The sequence below is a fragment of the Kwoniella pini genome, chromosome 7 (assembly GCF_000512605.2).
Source record: "Kwoniella pini CBS 10737 chromosome 7, complete sequence".
Classification (NCBI taxonomy): domain Eukaryota; kingdom Fungi; phylum Basidiomycota; class Tremellomycetes; order Tremellales; family Cryptococcaceae; genus Kwoniella; species Kwoniella pini.
The window spans coordinates 1,509,081-1,530,116 of NC_091722.1; the positions used below are offsets into that span (position 1 = coordinate 1,509,081).

At 40.9% G+C, this 21,036-nt stretch overlaps 6 protein-coding genes and 1 non-coding gene across 7 annotated transcripts; 5 read left to right on the plus strand and 2 right to left on the minus strand.

Moving 5' to 3' along the window:
* Positions 1–168: 168 nt before the first annotated feature.
* Positions 169–257, minus strand: I206_105704. Its single transcript has one exon. It is a non-coding gene; the product is annotated as a tRNA-Pro (tRNA).
* Positions 258–1,421: 1,164 nt separating this feature from the next.
* I206_105705 (uncharacterized protein) lies at positions 1,422–3,623 on the plus strand (the record flags this gene model as incomplete). The annotated part of the gene is made up of 2 exons (XM_019155141.1): positions 1,422–3,515; positions 3,588–3,623. The coding sequence occupies 2 exons, from the start codon at positions 1,422–1,424 to the stop codon at positions 3,621–3,623; spliced, it is 2,130 nt and encodes a 709-aa protein (XP_019011295.1).
* A 940-nt stretch (positions 3,624–4,563) lies between these two features.
* On the plus strand, positions 4,564–9,321 carry I206_105706 (uncharacterized protein; the record flags this gene model as incomplete). Its single annotated transcript, XM_019155140.1, has 7 exons — positions 4,564–5,382; positions 5,446–7,366; positions 7,441–7,674; positions 7,759–8,081; positions 8,193–8,549; positions 8,629–8,845; positions 8,900–9,321. The coding sequence occupies 7 exons, from the start codon at positions 4,564–4,566 to the stop codon at positions 9,319–9,321; spliced, it is 4,293 nt and encodes a 1,430-aa protein (XP_019011294.1).
* Positions 9,322–11,111: 1,790 nt separating this feature from the next.
* Positions 11,112–12,491, plus strand: I206_105707 (uncharacterized protein; the record flags this gene model as incomplete). The annotated part of the gene is made up of 7 exons (XM_019155139.1): positions 11,112–11,273; positions 11,326–11,472; positions 11,560–11,697; positions 11,769–11,855; positions 11,930–12,085; positions 12,159–12,256; positions 12,320–12,491. 7 exons carry the CDS (start codon positions 11,112–11,114, stop codon positions 12,489–12,491), a joined length of 960 nt encoding a protein of 319 aa, XP_019011293.1.
* A 579-nt stretch (positions 12,492–13,070) lies between these two features.
* Positions 13,071–13,399, plus strand: I206_105708 (uncharacterized protein; the record flags this gene model as incomplete). Its single annotated transcript, XM_019155138.1, has 2 exons — positions 13,071–13,236; positions 13,299–13,399. 2 exons carry the CDS (start codon positions 13,071–13,073, stop codon positions 13,397–13,399), a joined length of 267 nt encoding a protein of 88 aa, XP_019011292.1.
* A 512-nt stretch (positions 13,400–13,911) lies between these two features.
* Positions 13,912–17,782, plus strand: I206_105709 (uncharacterized protein; the record flags this gene model as incomplete). Its single annotated transcript, XM_019155137.1, has 14 exons — positions 13,912–14,406; positions 14,485–14,593; positions 14,669–14,685; positions 14,744–14,858; positions 14,931–15,793; positions 15,869–16,005; positions 16,059–16,122; positions 16,189–16,279; positions 16,344–16,416; positions 16,481–16,652; positions 16,723–16,960; positions 17,042–17,331; positions 17,403–17,647; positions 17,731–17,782. 14 exons carry the CDS (start codon positions 13,912–13,914, stop codon positions 17,780–17,782), a joined length of 2,961 nt encoding a protein of 986 aa, XP_019011291.1.
* A 234-nt stretch (positions 17,783–18,016) lies between these two features.
* I206_105710 (uncharacterized protein) lies at positions 18,017–20,771 on the minus strand (the record flags this gene model as incomplete). The annotated part of the gene is made up of 10 exons (XM_070203173.1): positions 18,017–18,571; positions 18,644–18,789; positions 18,874–19,133; positions 19,198–19,362; positions 19,446–19,753; positions 19,812–19,887; positions 19,951–20,142; positions 20,221–20,444; positions 20,532–20,665; positions 20,735–20,771. The coding sequence occupies 10 exons, from the start codon at positions 20,769–20,771 to the stop codon at positions 18,017–18,019; spliced, it is 2,097 nt and encodes a 698-aa protein (XP_070059274.1).
* Positions 20,772–21,036: the final 265 nt, after the last annotated feature.

Sequence of the window (21,036 nt, forward strand, 5' to 3'; positions counted from 1 at the left end):
ATATCGCGTTAAGAAGGTAATTTTGAATTGTCAATAATTGTTATGCATTGTATGAACATTCTATAGTCAATCAGGAATGCACTTTGCTTGGACGCACCTAAAAAAGACGATTTGACATATGGCGAGAGTGTCTAAAAATATTTCTAATAAAAAGAAAAACCAAAAGAAGGCCTCGTCCCGGGTTTGAACCGAGGACCACCTCAAAATATTGCACAAGACAACCCAAATGAGGCATGCTACCACTGCACCAACGAAGCGGATGATGAAAGCCAAACGTTCCACAACAATATAACCTACAACAATGTGGTATCATTGGTAGTGACCCACTAACGCGAGGATCACTCTAAAAAGCCAAACATCAAGTAATGTTTTTCGTACATTCTATTCCGTACCTTATATCAGCTCAATCGCGACTAGCTTCCTTTTCGTGATCAAGTCTCGACCTCAACCGAGGGCCTTAATCATGACCGACTTGATCACTTGTCGGATGTATACTTTCACCCCTAAACCTGAAGTGACAACATACAACGCACAACACAAGTTTCAGACTAATCACGTCGTTGAATCAACTAGTCCATCAATGTGTGTGGAGATCTCATCAGACGACAAAAGTGAAAATACTCCTTTTCTGGCTTGTGGTGAGGGGATTTATTTCCATGATGATGTTGATCGGTAAATATGATGGTGAGATGATTAAAGAATGTAAATACCTTTCAAAAATGGGGTAGTGTTTATTCAATAAACTGATAGGAACGATATACCTTCTTAATCACACACTAATAAGTTGATTCACTATGAGATAAAAGAAAAAGGTATCTTTGTACTAAACTGCTCAGAGCTCAAGTCTAGAACATCTTCTTATACCCTAAAATGACCATCTTCCCATCAATAACATACACGCACACAACACATTTTATCAATACACACATCATACAGGGAAGAACAATTTCTTTGATCAATCGACCCATACATTCACCTCATTCCACTTTTAAGAATATCAATCGAACATATAAACAAAAATAGACATGCATACAAATCTAGATAAATCCAGTAAGTGTTCAAACCCCATAAACATCCTAGACCGGCGGAATATTTTTCAAAACGATTTGAGACATTGATTGACTCAGCTAAAAACATTATCAAAATACCTTTCAGACGTTCAACTTTTCACTTCGGACACTCGTCATTCATACTCGAGCTCCACTATTTTGAACCAGCCTACTCCGAGAAAGAACCTTCAAATGGTATTCGATATATAGCAGAAATAACATGAATCTATTTCATACTCTTGAACCTTCTTCCTCTTCATCTTCTATACCAACTTCGTGGTTCAAGAGGTTCAACTACAAGATAGATCATACTCAGCTCTTCAGTCTTTCTCATAGACCAATTTACTGAAGCGAATATTCCAAGACATCACAATGGGTCAACAAAATTCACGCCTAGAATACGATTCTACACTTTCCCAAACCCATCAACCTCAACCTGCATTCACCTCACTAGATCCAGATCCTTTCCATCATTCCCCACCTAATCAAGAGCCATATCAATTATCTCAACAGCCTATATCTCCGGCTTTTTACGATGCTCCTCATTCTGCACCTGTTGTTCCGGTATCAAGTAAGCCGAAAGGTCTCATCCGATCATTATCCGCAAAGAGAAGAGGTGAATCAAGACATATCAATACCTCTCAATCTCAATTTAGACAACCTGAACTGCCCCCTTTAGGAAGTCTTAAAGCTCTCAAAACACTTGGTGCTCAAGGAGCTGACTTGAAAAGCTCAATGAGAGAGTTTGAAGTTTTGGTTCAAAAAGCTGAAATAAGTGCTGGTATTAGATCACCCTCTCCCATCACCCTGAATGATTCTAATTACGAAACATCGTCTACCTTTCCAAGACGATCTTCAAAATCGCCTCGCGAGAATGGGTCTATCAGTGAAGAAAATTTCATCAAGCTCAGAGAGGGAAATAATTCACCTTTACCTAAATTATCAGTCACGCCTGCTTATCTTCGTCCGGCACCATTTAGGCGAAATTCTTGCTCTTCATCGATACATTCAACTAGGGTATCAATCAAATCTGCCAGAAGAGCAGAAAGAGAGTGGAGAGCAAAAGTAGCTGCTCTATCATCTGGCTTGTCGCCTCACACTCAGATCAATACTTCGCCTATCAGAGTAAATTCAAAGACAAAAGGGGGCCCAGTACCTCCGAGAAGAAATAATCGTTCGACCTCACCTGGTATATACTTGACTTCGATGACTAATAGAAGTACTTCTCCAGAAGAAGGTACAGTCATAATCACTCCTCCGCACAGTATGACAACAGCTGTTTCCTTTGGGACTCCTTTATCAAATAAGTCTTTTGAAACTTTAGGACATTATCCAAATTCATCCATCACCGAGTCGCCTACACCAATTTCAACATATACTGATAATGTCAGAGAAAGGAAACCTTCTGTACCTCATTCAGCTTACTCTATCACCTGTTCAACTATTAAAGATGAAGATGAATTAGGTAGACCTATATCTCTCGCTTCGGGTCAATGGCTTGCTCCTTCCGCCTTACAACCCTCCCCTGTGAAAGTAAAGATCAATACAGCAGTGGACGATACAGGGGATAGGTATACGCCCAATTCACTCTATGTGAATGGTACATCAACTCCAACATCACCGCATCATGATAATCTTCCTCCTCTCGAAAGTTTCAAATCTTCTCCGAGAATGGTGAATTCACAAGTTTTACCATTAGTTGAAACTCCTAAGAAGAATGGCAATGCTCAAATAGAAAGGGAAGAAATTGAAAGAAAGCACTTATCATTACCTTCACCACCTCGACCTAATGCTACTCCAACTCGTCGACCATCTTTACATATACCAACTTTGAACATTCCAAATACTCCACCTTGTTTGCCTCCTTTAACTTTCTCACCTTCTTCAGTAGAATTGACCACGCCAAGAAACAAACCATTGACAACTCCCACAAAACTGTCGCCAATTGTAAAAGAACCTTCAACTCCTTATTCACCTACCACAGCCCATATACTCACTGCATCTTCGCCTTCTATAGATCAAATGGCTTATTCGAGTTTCGTCAACTCTCCGCAGAGGCAAAATGAAAGGGATCCTATAACGCCGATTCGACGACATCCATTTACGTTTGGTGCTGAACCTTCTCCTGAACCTTCGAATCAATGTTCCCCAGAATTGGAAATAAAGAATGAATCAATTTTACCGGACAAATTTGATCCGAAGTATGAAAAAGGTGGAATGGCAATACCCAGACGAAGTAGTATAGATCCATTCATTCCACGTCAATTACCTTCAACGACTCGGAATTCAGCTCTTACTTTAAGATCTCAAGGAAATATACAAAATATACCTTCTATCAAAAATAACGTGATAGGAAATAACGTTAGAGAAGAAGCTGGATTAAAGAGATTAATGAAAGCTAAAATTGATTTGACACCTGGTATGGAGAATGGATGTAGACCACCTAAAAGTGGATTACCAATGGCAGTAAGTTTATCCCTACGCATTTTCATTTTGTATGGGGGTGAGGACTGATAATTTGTTTATTTCGCGCGTTAGGATCTTGAAAGATGGTTAAGAAATGCTTCTATGTGATGCTGGTGTTCACCCCTACCCCGGATTGGTAGGATATAAGAAAAAATTAAGATACGATATGATACATCTGTATAACGACATAACGAAATTTAGCTGCTTTATGCTTTCTTCTTTGAATCACAGTGTTGTATATCCTGCTTTCATGTTGTGTATGCAATCAAGGCTTGATGTCTTACTTCACGCTTCATTGTGATGAGAAGCCGCATTTTTGATTGCCTGGTTTTTGATTTATTAGGACATGAAAACCAAGACGATTGTGATGAACGCAGGTTGCAGGTTGGGCAGTATAGACAATAAGTAACTTCCTAGCACAACGCGCTATTGATGATCAAAATGCATGATGCTTTTGCTGAATACCTGGATGGTATGTGATTCTAGTGACCCCGATGCTAAAGTTGTCATATGGACCGATATCAGGATACCTCTTCGGAATAGGGACTGAAGTTCATCCGTGCTGACGTTTAGTACGAGCACAGGCGACTGAATCCTCTATGAACTTGACAACGCGTGCATGTTTATTTTTTTTTCGTATGCGGACCTAATGTAGTGAGCCCTATGATATGTTGAATAATTGAATGGTATTCTTGCATATCATCAAGTTTGGGTAAAGAGGCTGTTTTGAGTGTTTGATAATTGATTGTGGGATGAAATGGTGAGTGGGAGCGGGAACAGGTGATCAGCTGTCAACCCCAAAGCACCTCTTTATCTATTCAAGTACACCAAATCTGCTTGATCTTCATTACACCTTGCACTGATGATATGCCATTAGATTTCAATCTGATGTTATTTCACGCTCTTTAATAGATATATACCCAACTTGCATTTGAACAATAACTTAACATTATTAACGCGAGATATGAGATTCGGCGTTGAGTCCGACGGAACAACAACAATAACGACTTGCAACTCGAAGATAATAAGATAATATCACAATCACAATATGTCTGATACGAAATCACGTCCTTTCTCCAATTCATCCGTAATATCACCTTATGCTGCACTTGAAGTTATAATAGGCAATGATACGGCATCTTATCAATCATATCAACCAATAAATCAACAAAGAGGAGGTAGTAAAACGATTATAATGGAAGAATCGCATAGACCTCTTACACCATTTGACAATGAACAAGAATCTAATGAACCTTTTTTCGTTAGAGCAAGATTTAATTTTGAAGCAACAGATAATAGTGCTTTATCATTTAATGCTGGAGATATAATACAAGTTTTTTCAAGATTAGAAAGTGGTTGGTGGGATGGTATGTTAAATGATCAAAGAGGTTGGTTTCCTAGTAATTATGTTGAAAATATTGATGAAGAAGAATATTTTTCGAAAAATGGTATGACTGGATACACCAATGAGGTTCAAGCGAAAGAAGAAGAAGAAGAAGAAGAAGGAGAAGTTTTAAAAATAGATGATGTACTTGAAGGATCATGGGGTGATTGGAATGGAAATTCAGGTTTAGATCAATTAGCTAGAGAAATGTTAGCTGAAGATGATGATGATGATGATGGAGAAGCATTTGTTAAAGCTGCTCAAAGAAGAAGACTTCTATCCGGTGGACTTATCTCTTCACAAGCGGATGAATTTGGTTTGTCATCTAGAAGAAGGGAAGAAACAGATGCTACTATTAGACCATCAGCTGCTTCTACCCATTCTTCCACTACTCAACATCCTCTAGTCAAAGGTAAACAAAGAGAATCTATACAAAGTGCTCCGCAAGACGCTTGGATACCTTCCATAACACCGGATGGTCAGGTCAGTCCATTCCTGAACATCTTTGACTTTTTCATCTTGCTAATTGATATTTGATTCTCTCAGGTATATTACCATAACACTCAAACAGGGGAGGATTCTTGGGAATTACCAATGGAGGAAATGGGTTTAGAAGAAGATACTGGATATTCGCAGCAGAATGATATTGACTTTTTCGCCAATCCTACTTTATCGTTCAACTCCAATAGGACCGCAACTCTTCTCACTTCTTCAGCGGACAACGACTTCCGGCCACCTCCTAAAGCACAAGCAGATATACCTTATCCATGGGCAGCCAAATTGAGCGACGACGGTGGAGAATGGTACTATTACAATAGGCTTACTGGTCAATCGAGGAAACAATTACCCACAAGTAAAGGAGATGCTACATCTATCATAGATGTAGGAGTAGGAATGAAAAGGCTTAGTATCGGATCAACTTCTAAACCACTCCGAGCTTCTGTAGAATTACAAAGAAAAGCAGTAGAAGAATGGGAACAGAAAACTGCAGATGCGCTTAGAGCTGTCATTCAACCTGAAAAGAGACCTACCATGGGCTTTTTGATGGATAACGTTAATGACGCTCTGAGAGAAATTTTTGAAGCTTCCGTAGCTGGTTCAGCAGCTGAAGAGGAAATGTCAAGAGCACAAGATCTAAACAGTGAAAGTGGAATGTTAGCAGCTGTGATGAGGGAAGAAAACGCTGTTGAAATGCTAGTTTCCGCACACAAGAATACGTTATCGTCAATTAGACAACTTCTGAATTGCTTTGGATATGTTGGACCCTTAGATAGAATGGAAGAATTACCTAGACCTTCTTGGGTTGGAGATATGACCTTAATAGGAAGTATAGGTTTACTATCAGCCAATACCCACGCAGCTGTAACCTCAAAACGAATACCTGAAACTGGATTATCAATTTGGGCTGAAGTCATGAGATCAGCAAGTAAAGTCAAAGATGTCATTGCGAATTTCCCAAATACTGTTTTATCTGGTACCATACAACACGCTGGACTTGATAATGCTGAAGGATCGCGAATCGATGCTTGGCTAGGGATCGATATTATAGGAGAACCGTTAAATGCCAAATGGGGTTTTGGACGTATAACAAATAAAGATGGCGATCTTGCTCTACTTGACCAATCCTCTGTCATTGAATGTCAAAAGCTCAAGAATGAATTTGATGCTAGTCTGAGGAATTTAGGTGTATCTTCGGAAGATGGGCTCATGGAGTTAATAAGATTGTCAACCAAATTTCAAGAAACGGTAGCTACTCTGGATATAGCAAGTGTGATTGATGTTGATGGCGATACGGGAGATCTGGGAAACGGAATGAGGTCTAGGGAAGATGATTTGAGAGAGTATGAACATCTAGTTGATCAAGCTCGTCAAGCTATAACGGATTTGGAAAATTCTTCCAGACAGATTAATCAACTTTCAATACAGATATTGCTACAATTGGATAATCCAATCGAAAATTTGCGAGACCTGATTGACAATCTCTCATCGATAATGACGACTTCCTTCAGAGCTTTACCTACTCTGTTAATTATCTCAGGGGAACAAATTGCAGCCGTAGATCAAGGATTGATAAGAGGTCAAATTGGATTTAGATCATACAAATTCGCTCAACAATCTTCTTCTTTTAGACAATCAACTAGACCCACTTCGATGATTTCCTCACATTCCAGAAATTCCAGAACAAGTTTCTCCGGTGCGGGAAATTCCAGAAGACATAAAGTCCGAGGATTAGAAGAAGAATTCTTAGATGCGGATGATTATGGTGAAATGAGAGATCGACCTGCTAAGATGCCTCATGCTTCTGCTTCTGCTAGTACGACTTCACTTGTACCGCAAAGAAGTAGGACTAGCAGTACGACTAGTTTGGCTTATCAGCAGACAGAAAGTGATAGTGGAAGTCAGAAAGGGAATAGAACTAGTATACTCAAGGCTTTCAGGAGGAATAGGGCAGATAGCGATGCTGATGGTGAGTAAATATCTTCGATACTCGTACTTCTACCTATAACAGATGGATTGACACTGATATTCGAATTACTTTAGGCCGTGGATCTCAACGGAATAAAACGCCAAGCAAGAAACTTGCAAAATTGCTCGGTGAAGACATGTCACAGATACCGATCAACGCTTCTGTTCCACCACCTGCCCCACCGGAAACACCTTGGTACCTATCTGACGACTTTATACCGGGTGAGATCATATTCGACGATAAAGGTGGAGTCAAAGCTGGATCTCTTAGAGCTTTAGTAGTTAGGTTGACTCAGCATAGTTCGACCGGTGAGTCTCCCTTTCTATGCTCGCCTTCTGAGTCTGTTAATTGTATGGGTAAGAGGCTTACATGACATGTGCTGTACTACACAGATACGCCATTCTTTCAAGCTTTTCTTCTTACGTTCAGATCATTTACGAACGCGCATGAGCTATTCGAACATCTCATCGAGCGTTACAATATTTCACTACCAGACGGGTTGAATCTTGAACAAGCTCACGAATGGAAAGTGAAAAAACAGGCTCCTATTAGATTACGAGTAGCCAACGCCCTACGAACATGGTTGGAAAGGCATTATATCGACCACACTGATAGTGAGGTATTAGATAGGATAGAAGAATTCGCAAATACTACTTTGTTAGCTAATGGTAGTGAATTGATGAGTAAGCAGCTATTGACGCTCGTTGGAAAACGGGTGAGTCAAATCTTCCGCTCATGTTTCATATTTTTCTTTCTGTTTCTTGGCTATAAGTCCTATATCATACAGTACCGAGAAATCGTAGCGAATGCTAATTTTCATCTATAGCGACAAGGTGAACCTGAACAAACTCGAGGTTCTGCTTCTGGATCACTACTATCTCCACCTGCACCTTTATTACCCAGAGTCACAGGACGACAATTGCGCTTGACAGATGTGTCACCCTTGGAGATAGCTCGACAATTGACGATAGTCGAATTCATCCATTTCCAGCGTATCAAACCGTCAGAGTGTTTGAATCGAGCTTGGGCAGACGAAAATACAGGATCAATTAATGCGCCAAATGTTCGAAACGTCATTCTCACTGCGAATAGAATGGCAGGATGGGTAGCTTTGCATATTTTAAGTCCCAAAGATGTCAGACAACGTGCCACGGCTATGAAAATTTTGATACAAGTTGCCGCTGTAAGTTTCTTCCCCTCTTATATGTCATGAACTACCGGACGGACGGCACGTGTTGACCAGATTTGACGGGTGGTTATAGGAATGTCGACATCTTAACAATTTCAGTTCGATGGCAGGTATAGTAGCTGGATTGAATTCTGCTCCTATAACTCGATTGAAAAGGACGAAAGAACTTTTAAGTGCAAAGACACAAAGTATGAAATCTGATTTAGATAAGACTTTGGATTCTACCAAAAATTTTGCGAATTATAGAGATATGTTAAAAACTATTAATCCGCCTTGTGTCCCTTTCTTCGGTAAGCGAATTAGGTGTAAATATACGAGAAGCGATAACTTATACCAGTGAATAGGGTTTTATTTATCCGCTTTAACGTTTATCGAAGATGGAAATAAAAATTATATTCAGCCTGGTGCTATCAACGGAAATGGTCCAAGACAAAAAGGATTATCAACTTCAGAATCATCTTCTTCATTAAATAATCATAAACCACTTCAATCTTCAACTTCGACCGTTTCAACTAATACAAATAATATTCAATTAATAAACTTTTTCAAAAGATCTTTAAATGCTGAGATACTTCGTGATATTGCTCAATATCAATCACAACCTTATAATCTTGCAAAATGTAAACCTGTTTTAGAATGGATAATGCGTGGTTTAGAAGAAGTTGAAAAAGGTGGTGATTTATATGAAGTTTCGCAAGCTTTAGAACCTAGAGAGAAAGAAGAAGAAAGAATAACTAGGATGTTACATGATAGTGTAGGTCAATAATTTGATTCTTATATGACAAGTTTTTTATCCTACTTTATCTATGAGTGATTGCAAAATACGCTTTAAGACTTTATTGAATTGAATTGAACTTGATTTTGACATTTTGTTTCGGTTAGGGTTTCATATAAATTTTCCCCCTCATATCGTTCATCTTATTCAGTTAAATGACGAATTTGAACAACTCATACAAATACCATAACGAACTTTGGCCGTAGATCTTGGACTTATGCTTAATTGAATTTTTAGTGAAAGTGATAAAGGAGTGGGTTGAAGGAAATTTGAATAGGATATAAGGGTTTACAAGTTTTTATAGTCTTGTAAGGTATTAATCTGTTTAAATGTGCAAAGTACATGTATGAATGGTTCTTACATTCAGTCGTACAACATCGTGTCGAAGTAAGATACGTCCTTAAGAAAATCTCTGTTTTACTTAGATTGTATGTTCACCTCTGCCCCATCATCTAATGAAGACATCTTGTAATAACCATTGAGTTAAAAGGCTGATTTGGATGGGACAGCAGAGAAGCGTCAAGTGAGCTGAATGGAGTATCTAGAACTTTGTCATGATCTTCAAGCTTGGAACAGGGTAGTAAGAACCCCAAAAAAGAGACAAATTGGTATTTTGCAACACGATTTTTGTTCTGCAAGTCCCTCCACTCAATGTTTTCTCCGCTCAAATATCCATGTACACTGTGTATCACGTTGAACCTCGACGCAGCACTCACGAGACAAGAGTTATCTCTTCGAATGCTAAGTTCAACTGGTTTGAATAATAATTTCCCCCAAACCGTCATTACATGAAATGGGAGTAATCAACGAAAAACAAACACGTCTTTTGTTTTGATTTCACCTAATTTTAGAAAGATATGCCGTAAAATTAACCTGTTAAAACTTTATTTGAATCCCACTTGTTAGTGAAGTTAAAATTACGCAATTGAAAATAAACATGTTGATGATCGGCAAAATGAAAAATGGGAAATAACCCTTCAGATAATACATTTCTCGGTATTCCGGTATTCACCATTTTCTATTCATGTGCTTTATAGAATCATGTACGCCACGGCTGGTGAATAACTCAAAGTTAGAGATACGTTAGGGGTAAAAAAGGTAAGGAAGGAAACAAGGATAAAGCATTTCAGGTCAAATAAACATGTTTACTTATTCACGTCAGTTTGCATATTATTATTTTTTGGCTAAAGATCTGGCCTTTTAGATTTCTCGGTATGGCTTCACTTTCCCCAACTTGAAGATTTACCCCTTGTTACTAACCTACAGCTGGATTGAGGTCAATCATACTCAGGGAAAAATTGGGCCTGTCTCAGATATAGCGTACCAGAAATCTTTACTAATAACTTTATTAAACCTGATAAGTATATATCTCATCTTACAAGCAGATGAAAGCTACAATGTCAATATATGGTTCAGGTGATGGAATTGTTATGATCAACTTTATTGAAGCCTTCTTGGATACCAACGCCGAGTAGATTTGTTTATTTCCAGGAAATACATTCGGCCCGAGCCCATTTTGACATGTCCGAAAAACCAGGTATAACCTTGAGTTGCGGTATATATAAGGATGAAGATTATAAATTGATCAATGATCTTCACCCCGAACCTCAAACCTCAAATCTTCACATTCTTGGTTAAAATAGCCATACAATCCACTCTATACTCACATTCTTTTTAACAGCCAACTATTTACTCTCTTTACTTGTATCAGTGAATGCCCTATCTCCTTTTTCCTCAGATATTTATAATCATATACAAACACCGGCAGTGAACAAGATATCATGCTTCAAACAATCTTACTTGCTCTGGGAACTTTGGTAGCTCTACCAACTGTATGGTCGCAAGTAACTTACTCATCACAATTCGCAACTTGTGCTACGAGTTCATATGTTCCGAGTGGAGGAGCTCAGTCCGGGGCATGGTCTTCAGCTGATGATTGTGCAGTAAGTATATTTTCGACAACAATCTTGTTTCGAGACTAACATTTCAATGTAGGCATATTGCTATAACAGAGATACTAGTTACATTTATTCTGCATGGACATCAACTACATCAGGATGTTCTTGTGGAACAAACTCTTTCGATACGGATACTATGGCACAAGGAAATCCAGGAGGTTGTGGTTCAAATTATGAAGTTACAGTAAGTATATAGAATTCATCTTCTTCCCACTTGTCAAATAAGAAAAATACAAAAAAAGTCTTATAATCTATTAAACTTGTTATTCAGATTACACATACAACTTGGGATTTTGAATTGTGTACGAACAACTATCAATTCACGACTGCCAACATTCAATCACATACAAGTGATTATTATTCAATCTTTTCAATCTGCGCACCATATGCCGGAATGGCTATTTGGTCTGTAAGTCATTTCTTTCTCGTCTTCTGCACGTGCACGTTTTTTTTTCACCTGTTTATAATGATTTTGTGCAGACTACCAACGATCAGTTTTATTATGCATGTGGATCAGGCTATGAATCAACAGGAGCGACTTCCACCTGTGATTATGGGGTTAACAGAGTCAGTCAATTGAAATCATATATGGAAAAAAATCGAAAACTAAATTACGTCTGAATTCGTTTTATGCATTATAGATTTATTCACATCCTGCTGATGCTACCGTTTCTCAATTGGCTAAAAGATCTTTAGCTGAGAGACGTCGTATTGCAGAAAGAGAAAAGAGAGAAAATTATTGGTGTCATAAAGGATTAACTGCTTGTCAACTTGAAGAAGATTCAAACAGTTTCGAAGTAAGTCGAACTGCTTTTAAATTTGTACGATTGGAAAGAATGTGTTGTTAATACATTTGGGCTCGTCTCATAGTGCGTGGACACCCAGAATGATCTTGAATCATGTGGTGGTTGTTTACACGGAGCATACAATCCTGCAGGAAATAACATCACAGTCCCTATCGGTATTGAGTAAGTCCATCTACGTATTGCATAATTCATTTTCTCGTAGCTGAGAAATTATTACAAATATAGTTGTTCTTCCATTCCAGGAGTCTCATTAGGGCATTCTACTTGTTCTTCAGGAAAATGCGATTTCGATTGTAAGAAAGGATGGGAAGTTCGAGGTGATAAATGTGTTAAAGCGGAGTCGTTGAAACGCTCAGTAAAGGCTAGAAGATTTTTGAGAGCTTTACCTTCATTCTGATTTTGATGTTGTTTAATCTATTGCATTCATCTGCAATTATTTTGGGTCTTATGTATTAGCTATAACTGGCCGTGCCTGTTTGGATTCGGTTCACTCGATCAGATTTCCTTTCATCTGAGAACATGACATGATCAGGCGGCTTAACATAATCATGCACCAATTTGCGATTCTTATAGTCTCTATCGGCATATCTTCGACCTGTATCACCTGATCTCTGATTCACCTTAACAAGCAGATAGCCATCGTCTCGGCGAGTGGTAAAGTAAAAGATAAGAAATTTGGACTGTCTCCGGAAGAAGATAGCCGCGATTAAAATCCACTTCTCCAAATTGTCCTTCTACGCTTTCCATCAAATAACAGATTGTTAGATTCATTTCCTACAACTTAAATATATTCCTAGCACCCATTGCTGTCTGACTGGCACACTAAACGCAGTTTCGACCAACAGTGGCCAAAAGTTCAGAATCGGTTGCGGATAGTATCGCCTTTGGCACTTGATCGACATTCTGCGATTTGTAATTCTCTCAACCTGCCTAACTTCACACCTTTGTCCCATTACGACGTCGAGTATCGCTCATAATGTCGCCATCTTCTTCTATTCCAAAATCAGAACCAACTCATATTCACCTGAACGGAAGGACAGTATCGCCGCTGGGAGAGGGTGAAAAGAATGGCATAATCCCTTCAAGTCCTGTTGGAAACGGTGGAGGAAATGTAGAAAGGAGACCTACTGGAGTGAGAAAGGGTGAGTGTCGTCGTTTCTCTTTCGACTTGTCTCTCTAGTTTCGCCTTGGTTGTAGTATGCAGCTCGTTGGAAATTTGGGATGGAATTGACGGTGGGATTTGTCGTACTACCCTTGCGTGCTTTGTCGTCTATGGCGGAGAATCAAAAGATACAAGACATATAAAGGCTTTTTGTTATCTATCCCATTCCCCTGATCTATGATTTGACCAAGCTCAAGGAAACGATCATACATATCTGCTACAGCTCTTATCGAGTGTCTTACAACAACAACCTAATCCCCATAATTTGCCATATCTCTTTGATTTTATCCGATAAGGAAAAAGAGGTCTTCATCACAGCTTATTCCGATCAAACACACAATAAACAATCATCGTTAAACACCATCCATCGTCATTCATCCTTCAAACAATAGTTCTCCCTCGTGATCTGCTCGTTTTCATCTCAATCAACCTGGCTTACCCTGCATTGATCATTTCCAAGAGATCAACGCCTTGATCGTCTTTATCAAGTGACGCAAAACGACGTGCTCGCTGACGCTTTGACTTTGCTTATCATTGTTCTCACTATCGCTATCAATCGACTCGAATACTTGAATCGGATTCCTTGATCAAACGTCTCCCGATTCACTCCAACCAAAACAATATCCGTTGGCGATCACTATCAAAATTATCTGAAATGTCGCTTGCCGATTCTCGCATTTTACCAATCCTTTACGATGGGCTGGCCTCGCCGCCTCTGCTATCACCGCCTTTGACTCCCAAATCACGGTACGCCTTTCCTGACCAACCTGTCTGTGCTATCTGTCCTCTCACCCCTCGTTCTACCAACGTTTCGACGCCCATTAATCTATCACCAACTCGCCCACCAATTGGTAAATCGACCTCTTCATCAATTGCTTATCCCTCGGCGCCTTCTTCAACACTTGTCGACCTTCCTATCGGTTCGCTTCAACCTGCTCAACTCCCTCTTCCCGCAAAATTGATCACCGCTCACCGATTTACAAACGGTAAAATCCCGGGATCGGATTCAGACTCGCTCACGAGAGAATTGAAAGGGAAAATGCCTGCCTTATCGCATTTACTCAGCGTTGGCAAAGGACGTGGATTAAGCATTGTCGCTGACGATAAGAACATATATACCGGATGTCAGAGTTCTGATAATGAGATCACTGTGAGTCTGAATATGGGTTCCCTTCACGCTGAATTGTTTTTTTTTTGGGAGATACTAAGAGCTTGTTCACGTGTGTAGGTATTCTCGCGTACTACATTACAACCAACGTACAGACTTATGGGCCATGAAGGGAGTGTCCTGGCACTGCTGTTGATCAAGGACAAGAACTGGCTGGTGAGCGCTAGTAGTGAGTCCCGTCATTTTGAAAGTCCTTTACACAGCTCCATCATTTTGCTGACACATGTCTGATATGTCCGATCAGGTGCCGGTGATGTCAGGGTAAGTCGGATGCTGACTGCACGGCACCATGTGTTGATGTGTGTTCATGTGCACCTAGATCTGGTCGACTAAGACCCTTGAATTGATATACATCATTCACCCTTGCGACGATACCGCTGGTGACGTTTATTCTTTAGCTTGGGACGAAAGAGAAGGTGGAACTTTGTATTTGGGTAAGTTGATCACTTCTCGCGGTTGAGAGTGGTTGAACCATATTGACGGATACCGATCATGCATATCGACAGGATCACAATCTGCTTCCATCGAATGGGTCAATTTTTCTGGACCCGGTCCTGTCCGGCGAAGACGGGTGTCCGCCGCTTCAGCCAGTACTGTCGAGGTGGTACCTCTCAGCCAAAACAGTGTAGATCCCGCTCAGTCCCGACCAGGACCATCGCAACGGACTGGAAGGTACAAGCCTCATCACTTCTTCAGTAATCCACCTGAAGGTGCCTCTTGCTCAGCTAGCGGATCCAGTACGCCTCGATCACCCGTGATCGCATCCACGCCCAACGGATCTTCCCGAAGGGAATTCTTCTCTTCAGCTGATTTAGATAAATTATCTCTTAACGAAAGGGCCGAACATCCAGCCACCGAATTAGAGATTAGCGCTGAATCTCGGATCGCTTTCGCTCATTATGGATATGTTTATGCTCTCGAGATTATATCCCGACCTCATGGAAGAAAATGGTTAGTCAGTGGAAGCGGGGATTCTGATGTTAAAATATGGGATTGCGCACCTGGAGGAGGATTGAATCTTGTTAAAGAATTCGATAACCTTCCTGGTGGGGTCCTTTCTTTCGCCATCAGGGAATCACTCCTATATGCTGGACTTCAAGCTGGAGAGATCTGCGTGTGGGACTTAGAAACCGGAGCCTGTATCCGAACAATCGAAGCCCACGAAGCAGATGTTCTTTCTATCTCTGTACTTGGGGGGGATGTATATACTTCAGCAGCAGACGGAAGGATATTGAGGCTGAATGCGGAATTTGACTGTACCGCGGTATGGAAGGCTCATGCCGGGACGGTAATGAGTACTGTCATTGCTAGTGGGACTAGGAAAGGGGGGTGGGAGTTAATCACTACTGGGAGTGATTCCTTCGTCAAGGTGAGGGAATCAATGAAGGCATATAATGGCTCGATAGTCTGGAGTCAGTATCGCTGACATCCAGTGGCGTTGCAGATTTGGAATGTCGATTTACCGAAAACTTCGAATCACGATAGCGAGGTCGACGTAGAGGGGGAAGGTGATGTGATGCTATATGCATTGTCAAAATTAGTGGCTGTGCCCACGGTTTCCGACGATGCGCATCGGGAAAGGTGAGCTGACACGCCCTAAGACAACGATATATCGAGCTCACTGGACGGTACAGTTGTCGACAAGGTGCTCACTTGCTAAAAAAGATCTTATCACAGCTTGGGGCTAATTCCGAAGTGGTAAGTAGCCATTTCGGGTCCTCCATGAGAAGCGCAAGTGATCGCTAAGCCGCCTGCACTTTGTAGCTGTCAGGAGAACAGGGCAAAAATCCTCTTGTATTAGCAACTTTCACCGGTAGAGATACCGGTAAACCAAGAAAACGTTTATTGTTCTATGGTGAGCTTCAATATTACTTCTACAAAAGCTGGAGGACTAGCTGACACTCTCCCCTTTTGTACAGGACATTACGATGTACAGCCTGCTGATGAGGAAAAATGGGAGACTAATCCATGGGAATTATCTGGCCGAAACGGGTCAGTACTTCTTGTGTGAGACTCGCCAGTGTCTTTAACATCCGCTGACAAGACAGCCATCCAGATACCTGTACGGCCGAGGCGTGACAGATAATAAGGGACCTGTGCTTGCTGTAGCTTGCGCTGCTGCGTCGTTGAGACAAAGGCGAGAGCTCGATGTAGATTTAGTAATGATCATTGAGGGAGAGGAAGAAGCTGGAAGCAGAGGTTTCGCCTCGACAGTGAGAAAGCATAAGGTGAGCCGGTTCCCACATGTACTTTGGCAAAAGCGCGATATGGCTGACTATATCCAATTGTGTGGATCAGTCTGATATAGGTCACATTGACGCTGTCCTCTTATCTAATTCGACCTGGATCGACGAAGCGGATCCTTGCGTTGTATTTGGTATGAGAGGTGTGGTCTACGCTAAACTCAGCGTATCAAGCAAAGATGAAGATCTGCATAATGGGGTTGATGGTGGAGCTACGACTGAACCGATGTTTGACATGGTCAGGGTGTTGGGAGCGCTATCAGATAAAAGCGGTGTGAAAGTACCTGGGTTCTGTAAGTATCAGTTGCTTGATCATCGAGGCCCAGGGCCATCAATTAGGGGCAAGGAAGCTGACGAACGCGGGGACGGTATAGACGATACTGTTCGAGCACCGACCGATGAGGAAATATCGTTTCTCAAAGATGTCTCCTCCGCCTCCGGCCGATCACTTGACGAATTGATCAGAGTATGGAGACAACCATCATTCTCGATCGCCAACATTGTATCATCCGGATCAGGTAACAAGACTGTGATTCCCAAAAAAGTATCCGCAGATATATCGATGCGTATTGTGCCAGATCAACAACTTGATGATATTGTGAATGATCTCAAGAAGTACTCCGAGGAGGTTTTCGGAGAATTAGGATCACCAAATTCCTTTGAAGTAAGTTGAATGCCCTCGATATTGTGGACATACATTCTTTGCGGTACGCTGATTCAGACCCGTCGTGATAGATTCAAGTGACCCACTCTGCATCTTGGTGGTTGACTTCTCTCGATTCACCATACTTCAAAGCTCTCGAATCATCTGTACAGGATGTGTGGGGTGTGAAACCACTCAAAATAAGAGAAGGAGGTACGGTTCCAACTGTCTTCTGGCTTGAGAAGGAATTCGGTGCTCCTTGTGTACACTTGCCAATGGGACAAAGTACCGATGCTGGTCATTTGGCGAACGAACGAATGAGACTGTTGAACCTTAGGTGAGTCGTTGTTCCTGTTCTTCAATTAATTGTCAATCCCATCTGTAGGTCGCTGGCTGATGGTTATGCCTCCGTCTTTGCAGGAACGGAAAGCGAGTCATTGAGGCTTATCTCACTAGATTGGCTGGTATCTAGTAAGAGACTCATATCGACTCGATCTTTTGCTATGCTTTTTCCTTGCCACCTGCACGAATCAAGCATTGCTGTACGCTCAGCAGTTATATATACCATTTGCATATTACCCTAAATTACAATATTGCATGCATTTCATCTCCTGCATATAACCATAGGGTCAAAAGCAAAAAAGTGAGCAGATTGTGAGATCCACGATTATTCGTCCGAAACTTCACAATTATTATTGTACCATTTCTAACTTTGCTCAGTTGGAGGGTTCCCATACTTCGCAATCCAATCTTGCTGCGCTTTGAATTGAGCTTGATACTCCATATCCTTTGTATTTTGCTTTTCATATAACATAGCTTGACGTTGAGCTTCTCTAGCTTCAGTCATCCAACGAGGTTCACCTTCAGGAGCTAATTTTAAAGCTAAACATAACATAGCGGTAACTGCCAAAACAATTGAAATTACTAAATCTATCTCATTATCACCAGTTGTGAATACACTTCTAAAATATTGCCATGTAAACCTATTTATATCTCTTTCAATTATAAAAGTAGGTGAACTTCCATATATCATAGTATATATAATTAAGCCGAATATCGTCATTATTGATCCTAGTATGATTGGTATACTATTCCGTAAGATTTTTTCAAGGGTATAAAGAAGAGGAAATTGTTGAATTTCATCAAGAGAATTATTACGTTGTTTTTTGTTAAAAGTATTATAAGTTTGAGGTTCAGGAATAGATAAATCTGATAAAATTGCTTGTGTACATAATTTTGACCCAGCAATAGCAATTGGTACCTTCAAACGAAGAACACTCGGATAAGCATAGGATCGGACTTTCGTTATCAAAGAAAAGAATAAGTTACTCACCCCAGTACCTGGATGAGCACTCGCTCCCACGAAATAAGCACCTTTCAACGATGGATGTCTAGCTTGCTGACGGAAGGATAGTACGTTGAAGAAATCATGTGTTATACCCAGAATGGAACCATGCGTGAGATTGAATTTATCCTTCCCTATACACAGCATTCCTCGAAGTTAATTCACATTACAACGATTGATTTCCCCGTCGTAGTCTATACCAAGACATAGGCACTCACAAGTTTGAGGCGTATTGACACCTTCCCACAGTATCTTGTCCTTGAATCCTGTTATACCCAAGCGGCCTTCGATGACCTCTATAACCTGTTTTCTAGCTCTGTCCACGAGCGCATCCCAATCTTGAGTATCTTTATTGGGCACTGACGAGCCATTTGCAAATGTTCGAAGACCTTCTTCTTGCTTGGATATCGAATGCAGGTGACCTACAGGTACTAGAACTACAATAGAATCTTTGCCTTCCGGAGCGGCAGATGGATCCCTGTATGAGCAACATGAAGTCAGCTGGTAGTTGTGATCTCGTTGGACCCCAAAAAATAGCTCACACTCTGGATGGCACATTGACATAGAAACTTGGTTCTCTGGGCATACCCTTTCTCTTAAATATATCATCGAAAGAACCTTTGTAGTCCTCAGCAAGGAAGATATTGTGGGCATTGAGAGAAGGGATGGTGGAATCAAGTGCCCAGTAAAAGGAGATTGATGAGCACCTGAACGAAAATACTGTCAGCCTTGTAGCTCAAAACTTTTACTCAAGAATGCATCGGCAAGCGTAACGAATGGTTACACTCACGAATGAGGTTTATTCCATAATCTTTCAGCTAATCTTGGATCCAACAATCGCTTTTCCTCCTTCTTGACTCCTTGCGTTCCCCCGACTTTGTCAAACAAGTTATTGTGTGCCCATACCAGATCAGCATTGACTACAACTACGTCCGCCTCTTTAGTCGTACCATCTTCCAGCTTAATACCTGTTGCTCGACCTTTAGAGTCGTGTATGACTTGCGAAACCGGTGTGGAGAAGTGGTATTTCGCACCGTGTGATTCGGATATGTTAACTAAAGATTGGACGACCGAATGGAATCCACCTTTTGGGTACCACTAGAACGGAAAAATCCATTCAACTGATATTGCTCTATGTGAATTGGAGTAAACTTACGATACCTTCGCAAGTCTCAGTCCATTGTAATAAGGTATAAGTCCCAGGTGCATCAAAAGGCGAGCTCCCCAAATACCTAAACACAAATTCCATATATCAGCCCAATCATCGAAATTGCATGTGAGCGAGATGCACTCACATACTACCGAAACTGAATGCTCTTCTCATTCGTTCGGTCTTGAAATATCTTGCGCATCTTCCCCATAAACTTCCGAATGGATGTAATTTAAGTAAATTCATGACAACGCCTGGTCGTAGCATTGCAAAGAAGGTATCAAACGGTCGTCCGAGGACCTCATCATATGACAGTTGACCATGAATACCTGCTTCCCTGCGTTACGTGCCAAATAATCAGCAAGCAGTACTTGTCTCGTTGGTGAGAAGCGACACGATAAACAAGTCTGCACACCTTAAGAAATCCTCCAATCTCGCCGCACCACCTTCTCCCTCCCATTGCTCCACTTCGGCACCCAATTGAGCTCTATCCGAACTTAAAATCACCTTCTCCCCATCATGATAGTGAATCACATAATTCGGATTACATTGTACTAGATCAATATGGTCTTCAAGATTAGTACCTAGATCGTGATAGAGTTGGCGAAACAAAGGGGGCAAAAGCAATAATGAAGGACCCTAAGAATGTGTCAACTGGCATTCTCAGTCAGGTTTGGAAAAAGTGCTCGTTTTACCAAAGGATGTGGGTTAAAATATTGAGCTCACCTGATCAAATCGATATCCCTCGTGATGAATCAAACTGCATCTACCACCCGAGAAATCATTCTTCTCATAAATTTCTACATCGAATCCTGCATGTGCAAGTCTAGCTGCTGTAGCTGTACCTCCTACACCGGCACCTATTGTATCCCAATCTTAAATTAGCAATTGGTCGCCATGCGATTGCAATCAGAATTAAGGATGCTTACCTATCACTATAGCTTTCTGTTTTCCCTTCTCAACCATGGTTTTGACTGGCTTGCTGTTTGCTGTGCCAGGTATATCCTGCTTGAAGATGCTGGATACGATAATGATCAGTCGATCTAAAGATAAACACCTGGGAAGGTAGATGATGAGATCGGTGACAAACCGTAACCGAAACCGGCTACGTAGTTGATTTTGCTCCCGGTCCAATTCAACGTAACTTTCATAAGAATAATATTTATATATGAGTGACCTGTGAAATACTTGTAAATATTGGGAGAATAATTCACACAGTGGAACGAATACA